The sequence below is a fragment of the Schistocerca cancellata genome, chromosome 8 (genome assembly GCF_023864275.1).
Source record: "Schistocerca cancellata isolate TAMUIC-IGC-003103 chromosome 8, iqSchCanc2.1, whole genome shotgun sequence".
Taxonomy (NCBI): domain Eukaryota; kingdom Metazoa; phylum Arthropoda; class Insecta; order Orthoptera; family Acrididae; genus Schistocerca; species Schistocerca cancellata.
Window position 1 is genome coordinate 399,808,667 of NC_064633.1, and position 11,677 is coordinate 399,820,343.

The window sequence follows — 11,677 nt, forward strand, 5'->3', positions numbered from 1 at the left end:
CGATATGGTTGCACTGTCGGTCGGCGGATGGCATTCATATATCGTACAGCCGTTACGGCGCCTTCGACGACCACCAGTGGCATACTTCGGCCCCACATAATGCCACCCCGTAACAGCAAGAAACCTCCACCTCGCTGCTCTAGCTGGACAGTGTGTCTAACGCGTTCAGCCTGACCGGGTTGCCTCCAGACACGTCTCCTACGATTGTTTGGATGAAGGGAAATGCGACACTCATCGGTGAAGAGAACGTGATGCCAATCCTGAGCGGTCCATTCGGCATGTCAGCCCATCTGCACCGCGCTGTATGGTGTCGTGGTTGCAAAGATGGACCTCGCCATGGATGTCGGGAGTGAAGTTGCGCATCATGCAGCCTATTGCGCACAGTTTGGGTTGTAACAGGACGTCCTGTGGCTGCACGAAAAGCATTATTCAACATGGTGGCGTTGCTGACAAGGTTCCTCCGAGCCATAATGCGTAGGTAGCGATCACCCACTGCAGTAGTGGCCCTTGGGCGGCCTGAGCAAGGCACGTAATCCACGGTTCCTGTCTCTCTCTGTATCTCCTCCATGTCCGAACAACATCGCTTTGGTTCATTCCGAGACGCCTGGAGCTTTCCTTATTGAGAGCCCTTCCTAGCACAAACTAACAATGCGAATGTGATCGTACCGCGGTATTGACCGTCTAGGTACTGTTGAACTACAGACAACACGAGCGGTGTACCTCCTTTCTGGTGCAATGACTGGAACTGATCGGGTGTCGGACCCCCTGCGTCTAATAAGCGCTGCTCATGCGTGGTTGTTTACATCTTTGGGCCGGTTTAGTGACATCTCGGAACAGTCAAAGGGACTGTGTCTGTGATAAAATATTCACAGTCAACGTCTATCTTCGGGAGTTCTAGGAACTGGGGTGATGTAAAACTTTTTTATGTGTGTATATGTATAAATACTTAGCGGATGATACGGGCAGAAGGGCTAATGGTTTGGGACACAAATTGTGCGTGGCAGGTTGAGAATTTGAGTTCGTCTAGAACCATGTGCGGATGCTAGAGACTGTTAAGGTCACTGTTCGACTGAAGTGGAGCATCTGGGTTCGAGTCGTGGTACTCCAGACAAATTCTGAACTTTCGCCACTGACTTATTTCTTTGCCTGTAGGCGGCGGAAGCCCTGGTTTCTCATACTGTACGGATGCTGTACCACCAGTACCACATATCCATACTTAACATGTGAGTTATACTTACCAGTTACTTAGTGCTATTCACTGGGTTTGTTATGTCCGTTACAACGTTTGACCTTGCATTTCCGCTGCTGAACACTTTAAAATTGATGTAAGAATCTACAAGAGAATCTTTCACGTGAATTCACGAGTAACGGTATTACAGTCCAGTTAAGGTACTGATTGTTTGTTTGTCAGGGTGTCACACTCTACAGAGTCTCCTGCACGATCGGAGGGAGCTCTAAATATCAACAAGGTTACTCACCCTGAATCGGAGGTCTCCGAGGGGCGGGGTTGCGAACGGGATGCCGACGAACCTGTTGTAGAGCGTGCCGTTGAGCGACGAGGCCACCACGCCCCTGAGGGCGCCCGTCTCCACCGTCACGAACACGTCCTCCCCCTGCAACAGATACAAGTGTGACAAACTCTGTAACAGAGTGAACGTTATGTACAATAACATAAATGTGCAAGCGTAACTCAAGATTCTGATGTGACGGTTAAGATCTGCATATTAACTTGGACAGCCGTATGTAAAGCAGAACGCAATACCGTTGCTACCAAAGTTTCCAGAATCTGTCCCAAAGTCTTCAGGCAAATTATGGAGAAGTAAATCCCTTCCCCTTTTCAAACTGTAGATCCCGTGTCCGAAACTCAGTTCGCGTCTTGTCTAAGTGAAAAGAAAACAGTTCCACAACGGAACGAGATCCGAAACGACATGCTCTGAAAAAGAAGCACCTCGAGCTTGTTAATGAATTGATTCTATTAGACCATACAAATACACATATTAACACTAAGTTGTTTATGTCTGGAAGTTTGACCTAGAATAAAAACAAAAATTGTTGCAATCCTCTACTTTCGACCAAGATTATCTGGATGTTTTCTATGATTCTGAGGCATTGGTCTGAACAGGTAACCCTATCCGAAACACTTGTTGTTGGAAACCCATAAGTTTCACTTTCATCTCATTGGTATTTGGCTGATAGAAACCGAGCTCGGTAATTTACCACACATCCAGCAGAGCAAACTTCTTTTATAAAAAGTAAGATTATATCTTTCAAATATTGGAAAAAATTTTACTGTTACATCGTTTCGTGGTCGTTATGAATGGAGAAACACACAGAGTGAAAACTTGTTAAAGACCACACTCGACATGCGTATTAGAATGACTACGATCCAGGACAGAAAGTGGAAGGTCAAACAGAGGGTGGTGATAATTCCTGACACCTAATATAGAATAAGATGCACGAATTATTAATACCTAATGCGGGGTTTCACTGCATTTATACCATTATGAATTCCTTTGGAGGTTAAAGTATTGTTTAATACTTGTGCACCTGATTCAAAATGAAATACATAATACACGCTACACTTCTGGTCAGGTCAGTATAGGATTATCAACACTCAATCCAGCAGCAAAACTTCAGGAATAGATCTAGCAATGAATAATAAATACGAATTTGTGCAAGCTGCAACGAACGGTATAGTGAATCCATTACAGATAGATACATAGACCACACACTGCAATAGCACAAATTTATATGCCTACTAGCTCTGGAAATGATGAAGGGATTATAAGAATACACGACAATAAAGGATATTATTTAAAAATGTAAACCACAGAGGAATGTAACTGGTATGAGGTAATGGAATTCGATAGTACGAAAAGAAAAAGAAGGATAAATAGTAGAAGAGCATGGATAGGAGAAAAAGAATGAAAGGGGAAGCCGCGTGATAAAATTCGGCGTTCTCTCGTTAGATAACCATGAAACAAGGTCGTATATGTTGAAGAATCCGAGAGATGCAAGAAGATTTCAGATAGCTAAAATAATGGTAAAGATCTTCCAAATCAGATTTTAAAATGCAGTACGTTTACAGAGACAGATATAAACTGCAACCACAATTTCAATTACGAACTGCTGAGTAAAGCTGCAGAAATAGCAAAAGTTAGTGAATTAAGGTACGGACGTGAGAACTGAAAGAACAAAAACCTGCTGAGAGTGTCAAACGCAACATTAGGGAACGGTTCACTGAGACAGGAAAAGGAATGCAAGATAGGACGATTGTATAACTTTCACAGGCGAAGAACAGTGAAGGTAGCAGAGTATCAAATTGGCAGAGTAACAAGGCCCACTAAAAATCATCAGATAAGACAGGAGATACTGAAAGTAACTGACTGACCGATAAAAAATAAAAACGTAACAAATGAAGCTGGCAGAAGGGGATACAGACGTCTAAGAAATGACACTAAGAGGAAGTGAAAATGACAAGGCAGAAATGGTTGGACGATATGCAAGGCTGTATGCGTATGAACGTCTATGGGAAAAACAGATGTCGCCTACACGGAAATTAAACTAACCTGTGGAGAAAAGAGAAGCCGCTGCAATGTTATTCAATCTGTATATTGCGCAAAGAGTGCAGGTAACAAAGGAGCAATTTGGAAAGTGAGAAGAAATTTTGAGGTTTGCCCATGGCACTAATTCTTAGAGAGACGGAAAAGGGCTTGAAGGACTTGGAAGTTCTGTTAAACAGAGTGGATGATGTCTTGATGAGAGGCTATAAGATGAACAGCAACGAAGACAAAACAATGACAAAGAAATGTGGTCGAACTGATTCAGATGATGCTGACAGAACTAGATTAGAAAATGAGAAACTAAGAGTAGTGGATGAAACTGGTATTTGAGCAGCAAAATAACTCTCTGACCCCTGTAGAGAGAGCAACGTAATTCACACAGAAAACAGTAAGAAAAAGAGAGATTTCTTAACATCTAATAAAAATTTGTTGGGAAGTGTTTTGGAAGGTATTTGTGTGTAGAATAGCCTCGTACGTGTTTGAGACGTGGTTAGTCAACAGGGAATTCAATAAATGGAATGGAAGCTACTGAAAAGTGATGCTACAGAAGAACACTGTAGATTAGATGGGCAGATCGAATAATGAGGATATACTGAATCGTATAGGGGAAGAAAAGAAATTAATTCCACAACCTGGCTAAAAGAAAGGGTTGATTGATGAGACATATGTTAAGGCATTAAGGAATCACAATTTGGTATTGGAACGACTTGTGGTGTGCAAAACTTTTAGAGGGAAACCAATATTCGACCAAAGTGTGCAGCAGTTATGCGGAGATGAGGAAGCCTACACAGGATAGAATAGCATGGAGAGCTGCATCAAACCAATAATCGGATTGAATACCACAGCAAAATCTCCACAGAATATTCAATTTATTCATTGCATTAATCATGCAATATATCTAAAGAGAAGAATATCATCAACTGGAATGTTCTGTAAGTTAACCAAAGTCTTTACTGTAATCCTTTAGGGTAAGATAATACAAACGTTGTGGTATCAAGCATGTACACTATTATCAAAATATCAAGTACAACAAGAAAAGAGAGAAATAGTGAGACAACACGTAAGCACCACAATAAGTGACCGCTGAGATTTCTACACAGGTGCCGCTTTCTCTATAGGAAGGGAGTTCAAATGGACTGGTTATTGACTATTAACGACGAGCAGTACCGTAAACTCGAAATGCTCCCTTCCAGGTTCCACGCTTTTGTGAACAGAGCGTAGCCTCTTGCTGACATATACAACGTAATACCACAGAGACGTCATTTAGCCACTGTTAAGCTGTAATGGTCGGTCGATTGGTGGTAGGTCAAACCACCATTTCATCGGCTGTACTATAAAATGTCATTTCAGACCAGTGGTGACGGTTCCGAATCACTGGAAAAGTTCAAAGCCGACCGTAACAGGGTCGTCATCTGGTATTAACTAACCGACGATATCCAAAAGTTTCCGCAAAAGACCTTAAATTTAGCTTAAGGATATCCCATAGTAATAGCGATTTTGGAGCGCTCTTAGTATGCCACGTCGCACGTCGCACTTAATGCAAACACGCATATCCCCTGCTAAATGCTATGTCCTTCTGTAAGACACTTTGTGAGCTCGATTCTTTTCAGATCAAATATATCTTCTGATTAAAAAGTGTTTCTAATTACATGAATCGCAAGACATTTGGCATACAGCATTGGACTACATCCAGAAAATAATTGAGGAGACAAGTGCCAATACGGCGCAAAGTATGCAGTATAAAGGAACTAAGGGTGAAGAAATTAGTGATGAAGTGCGTGAAGCGTCGGTCAGAGTACCTGGAGAAGCTGGGGGCGCGGTGCGGAGTCTGCGACTCCCACAGAGAGGGCAGCGACCAGCAGTAGCGCCACAGTGCGCATGTTTGCGTCTCTGACCGCAGTGACTGCCTACTGACTGCCCAATAGCCGGCAGCTCACCTTACAGCTTCTTTAGTAACGGAGCTTTCATATTTATCTCAGAGTTACATAAAGCACTTCCTATCAGTCTACGTGCTGGGAACGATTTAACTTATCGTATCGTATCTCTACTGAGATTGCTATAAACTGACACATTTTAAATCATTTTGATACGAATCAAGCACTTAATGTGAGAAACGAAATTGTCATCCTAACTAACTGAAACAGCTACCGTACATGGTAACTGTTGTTGTATTTGGAGGTTCACTGGGATACAGAGAACAAGTGCGTGACAAGAGAGCACATTGTCATCCTAAGAAAATGAAATCGATATATTGTATGGTAATTTTTGTTATCCTTGTAGGTGCTGCCCTCGGGGTCAGATGATAATTGGGGTCCCAGACGTGCCGAGGCTGTGCTACCAACCACTTTCAATCGACAATGGTTTATCCAATCCTCTTTTGGTGAACAGGATTCTAGAGAAACGTAAGCGAATGGTAAATCTCTCGCTGCCCAGAATCTGATTGGAAACTAACACCTCATCAGTTTGGTCCCTTAGGAATTCACACACATTAGAACATTTGGAAACTAACGACATCAAATTCAAAGTATCGGATGAGAAAACGGAACAAAAATTTTTTTACTTACTTTTTCCCGAAAGTTCACATGAGACTATGATCCTGATTTTATTCTCTGAAATCGAACTGAAATTATTTGGGTTTGTGAGTAGTAACGTCTTTCGAAAAGCGCAACAGATTGAAAAAAGGAGGCTTAGCCACAGTGAACCAAGACAAAACTGAAATTACAATCCTCGATTTTAGATTTCATGCATTTGTTAACTATATATTTAAAGAAATTGCATCTTATTGATAAAATTTGTGCAATGAACATGTATTTTATATCTGTGCCGTATTTCACCTAATAATCCGAAAACAATGAGCTAGTTTAACACCAGAAATTATCTCGCAGTCTTTGTCTCTGCTGGCATGTGTCTGTAAGTTCAACAGCGATACACACTTATCTGCACACCCACAACATTTATTTAATAAACCTGCAGTCTCTTCTTAAAGCAGGCTTCTTCACGCTAGTTTTGTATACAATTAAAATGATTAGAATACGTTTCGAGGACTTGGTTTCTTAGCGAACACCTGTGGAGGTATGGCACACGCGAAAAAATTAGTTAAACACAGCCCAAGGGCAGAGGACAATAAGTTTGTAAAAATCGCAATTATGCTGAAAATTTATGTAATGATTAACATTTAAATTTGAATAACATACTTCATGTATAAATACAGTTCAATGGGCCATGCGCCCTTACCTTCCACTCGGATACATAGACGAAAGAAATAACAACATATTACGATTAATTGCTGAAGCACTGCTTTGCAAGTGCCATAAAATTGGAATAATTCGATTGAAACAAAGGATGAATTAATAAAAATTGGATATTGACCCCAAGGTGTTCTACGGGAGTTGGAAGCGTATACAAAGACCTAATAATTCGCAAATTATTTAAGCCTACAAAATGTATTATGGTCACAGTTCTAACTGTACCTGATCTGAAAAGCCATCTAACTTGCAGTTATGTTCAAAACGAAGCGTCTGTATTACGGGGTAATTCAGCAGACCCAGTCATTACAGCAGCATGAAGAAGAGAAGAGTACAGTGTCAGTTGATACGAGACGTCACAAAACGAGTTCTGCAACCTTGCATTCCTACTGGTTGGCTCCAATCAAATCTTGCTCGGTCCGACAAGACAAACCTTACTGTTTCCTGCCACAGATGTAAGGCTTTAGCAGTCTGACAGTTGGATACACATCTTTTAGGCCGACTATCGACGCTTACACGCACGACTATGCGGAATGAGAGACGGTTTGTACCACAGAAGACGTCTTTCACGTTGACTGGAGCTTTCAAGGTGAGCATCTTGCAACACATCATTTCCATACCGATACAGATGAACTGTGCTAGGGTAATAATTCGATCTGGATTTTGACCCAGACACTAATTTTATGCACTGTAATCACGGTTTGGCAGACCACCTTATTCGTTGACTAGTTGAAGCCATTTTGGTAGTTTCGAAAGATTTTCCGAAGTGCTCGGGACCTGGGATACTTCCTATTTTGGTAGGTTTAGGGAGATTCCCGGGAAAGGAGGGAGAGGAGGTTTACTCGGGAATGCACTCACAGCACTGAGTATTCGGAATGTGTATTGTGAAAGGAACTATTATGTTCTTCAAGTTTCTAAATTCGGTTACGCAAGTGCATTTGTTGTTATTAGCTGCAGAGGAAGTTTAATCTATGAGGACGCCATTAGATGAGAAAAATTAAAAAAGTATTGGGCATGTAATACATGTGCTTTTCTCTTTTCTTCTGCACATTTCTAATTGGAAAAGAGGGGACCGATGCCAAGGGCTGACCAAAATTCAGGCTTTCCGAACCTATTTTGCCGTACATGGCTCACCTTTGTGGAAAACTGCAAATCAGGCCTTTCCTTTTATCGTGCACTTTAATTTCTTCACAGAGTAGTGCCATTTCAAAAATCTCACATTTAGATTTCGGTTAAAATTTTTCAGTTCAAATTACGTTCCTGAGTGTCAGGTTCACTATAGCTTGTAATGGCGGTGAAATAATGTGTGGGACTTCGAAAAGGTAAAGTGCTTTGAGATTGTTTCATTTTCACTGACAGCCATTACTTGATCTTTTTAATAGGAGACATTTCATTGTCGGCAGTGTTTCTTTAATATTGTTATAATAAGGTAGTTCTCCATTTATTTTGAGTATTTTATTGTAACAATTTTTAAAAATAGAGAGAAGCGAACAAGGTCAGCCAGCAGTAAACCTGCAGAACAAACTTTCGATATATTAAAGACATTTGAAATATTCACTGTTGCCATTAAAACACTTTCGAATACTCAGACCAATTTTAAATCTGAATTATTAACTAAAGTTGAGCAAATTTCTCATGCACAGAACGACATTCCTCATGCACACGAAGAATCATCTCATGCACAGGAACAATTTTCTACTGCTAGAGCTAAATCGCAGGCTGGTCTTGTTAACAGAATAAAAAAAAAATTGAGTATCAGGAGAAGCATAATACCAGATGAAGTGAAACATGGCCAATCATCTATAAGAAAAGAATAAGCAAATAACCAATTTAACTGATGCAAAATATTCCCAGTGGGAACAACTACAGAATGACAAAATCAAAACAATACTTAAGGCCAACAAATAAGAAACTGACAGATGTTCAAAATGGTTCCAATGGCTCTGAGCACTATGGGACTTAACATCAGAGGTCATGAGTCCCCTAGAACTTAGAACTACTTAAACCTAACTAACCTAAGGACATCACACACATCCATGCCCGAGGCAGGATTCGAACCTGCGACTGTAGCGGTCCTGACAGATGTCCAGATAAACTTATGGGCAAACGATTTAGTGCAATCAAGCAAGAGCATAGTATTAAGGTAGAATATCTCAATAAACAAATTACAGGGAGTGAAGATTCCATTATTCCAAAGGAGTGGCGTGAATATGTATGAAAAGAAATCACAGCCATCAGCGAAGCCATAACTATATTAACTCAAGTAATTTTAGCCAATCTGTTATCAGAAGTTAGTGAGGTTCACAATACATCCATTGTGAAAGCTATTTGTACCACGAGGCAGACCTAGTTCACAAACAAATTACAATATTGTAACCAAGAATGAAGGCATGCAAGGTGAAGGAGCACATTGGGCAACAGAGGCTGCAAATAACTGCCGAACTCATTAGGGATTTTAAGGGTATGTACTTGTAAAACAACGATTCCATAAGAATGTTTTCAATCCCAAACTATAATCTCTGGTTCTCCTTCGAAAAATGCATTAACAAGACTGATTGTTGGGATGACACAGTTACAAATGGTGATGTGTTTCATACTTTGAAAGCCAAATATCCTGTCGAAATAGGAGAATAATAATAAATGGACCAGTCAGATATTTGGATGCTTGTCTGGGTGTCCATATTAAGTAACTCCAATATAATACAATAAGTCACAAGAGTAGTGAAAGCACGTGATTCCATTGACTAGAGAATGACGATGAGTCATAAAACCAAGATAATCAAGAATGAGAGCCTACTGAAAACCGTTACCAACATAGGAAGCAGGGCACATCAGACAGTCATTCTCAACCCACATAGCAACAGCCTAAGATATGAGACATATGATAATTACTATAGAAATCTTGATAATGATACTAGGTGCAATGGCAACCGTTTCTATTGCCCATCAAACATACTGCAGCAGCATAGATAAGTTAACGAGTTCAAGGGTCTAGCAAGTATGACTCCAGAGAGGACATAACAGAAATTCACTCTGATTCTACAGACAATAAGTCGGAAAACTAGATGAAATCAGAATGTATAATACTGGTGCAGCCTCTGAGAATGGTAGGGTAGGGACAAGCAGCATTCATTAAATTAAGATATAATGGAATTACATGTAAGATCTAATGGTCACATACACCTTGACTGTAATGAAAATGCTGAACACGAGGCACAGTCAGCAGTAAAGACCACAGTCAACAGATTACACATAGTCCTAATTTTAGACCCAAGTGCACAATCAAGTATCGTATCTGCTGGGGTGTTCAAAAATTGATGACAAAAAGAAGGTATGAACAGTTCTTGGGACTGGATGCAATATTGTGGGAGCAGTTAGCTCCAAATCTAAACCAACAGAAATCTAGGCTCCATTGCAGATCATATTAGGGGAAACGTTTTCATACTTATTTCTCCTTGTAGTAGGTCTGAAAACTGACTGAATGGTGGAAAATGACTTTTTTAAATGAGAGGTACACAGGTATTAACCTTTCTGCTACGAACTACATGTCAAAGTAGGTTGTCATGATGTCACTGTGGATTTGATTATCGATAAATTTCATCAGGGAATTAAACTGAGATTTATGGGAGAGTTCAGTGATGCTAGCAAAAAAGATGTAGACAAAAATAGCGCGAATGTAGCAGGTGCCATAAATAAGAAAGATAAAGAATTCGATTATCTCTATGCTACACACATAATGGAATTGGAACAAATACAACACTGAGTTTGAGAGCTCTCGGTAGATTTATACGTCACCAGACTGATGTGCTGTGTATAACCCTGCAGATCTCATAAAGCATCTGTGTATGTTCGTATTTTATTACTTACAGGACCAGACAGATGTACATTTTTGTAATTCCACAGTTCGCATGAAATTTGCATTTGCTTTTCGATGTTTCGTATATGTGACCAGGCAGATGTGCAATTATGTAGGTCTGCAGCTTTCATAAGTTTTGTATATGTTTACCTAATACAGTAATCTCTAGAATTACGTACAAGCCCTAATGACGTATTATTACCACACACGCAGAGACTGTTGTGACGCGAGCTGTGACATTCATTGGTGCCTCTTCTGCTAGCGCCATCTCGCGACGCGGCCTGTAGTGTAAGAACAGAGCCGCAGTTGCGGTACTACCTACCTTGCGCTTTTATGTAATGGAGACACTTAACATTTATAATGTCATTTCTCTCTTGGACGCCTATGTGCTACTTACGACAATTTTGTAAGGCCTGCGTGTTATAGGCAACTATTAACATCACACTTCTTTGCCTTGATGTTGTAACCTGTATGTGCCCCAAGGTATGTAACTAAATTTATATGTATACTTGTTATATAAGTGGAATCCAAGCCCACTTCTATAGTGTTTTCTGTGCTCCGTAATCCGATGATGGCGGCTTTAGTTTCGCCGAAACCGGTAATAAAGGAATAAAAAGAATTCCTGCAATCTTGGATACCAGTTTATTGTTTTACAATAACCTATACCTTTCATGAATCACTTACCTCACAAAAATCATCGTTACTCGAACTACTGCAATACAGTGAGCACCAATACTACCAGCTAAATAAAAGATTATAACTACTGAAGGCACTAACTACTGATTGGCATAGTTAGCAAATGAAAGATTTTGTTAGGGAACAAACAATGTATTTACCTTAATAGCGATATAATTTTGTGACATCCAATTAAATAAATTTCCTTTTTCTGACGGACACACGTCCAGATCGTCCGCTCAAAACTCTGGCATCTCTCTTCCCACATCCACCACTGCTGGTGGTTCACCTCCAACTGGCCAAAGCTACGATCTGTTCACATCCAACTGCCCAACACT

General features: G+C 40.4%; 1 protein-coding gene across 1 annotated transcript in view; it reads right to left on the minus strand.

Annotated features, from left to right (window-relative positions):
- The window catches only part of LOC126095119 (juvenile hormone esterase-like), a 113,728-nt gene extending 108,232 nt beyond the window's left edge, over window positions 1-5,496 (minus strand). The window contains exons 1-2 of the mRNA XM_049909827.1: window positions 5,363-5,496; window positions 1,479-1,613 (exon numbers count right to left, since the gene is read on the minus strand). Coding sequence (XP_049765784.1) covers window positions 1,479-1,613; window positions 5,363-5,443 — 216 coding nt within the window. The 5' untranslated portion in view covers window positions 5,444-5,496. The remainder of the gene's footprint in view (window positions 1-1,478; window positions 1,614-5,362) is intronic.
- Window positions 5,497-11,677: the final 6,181 nt, after the last annotated feature.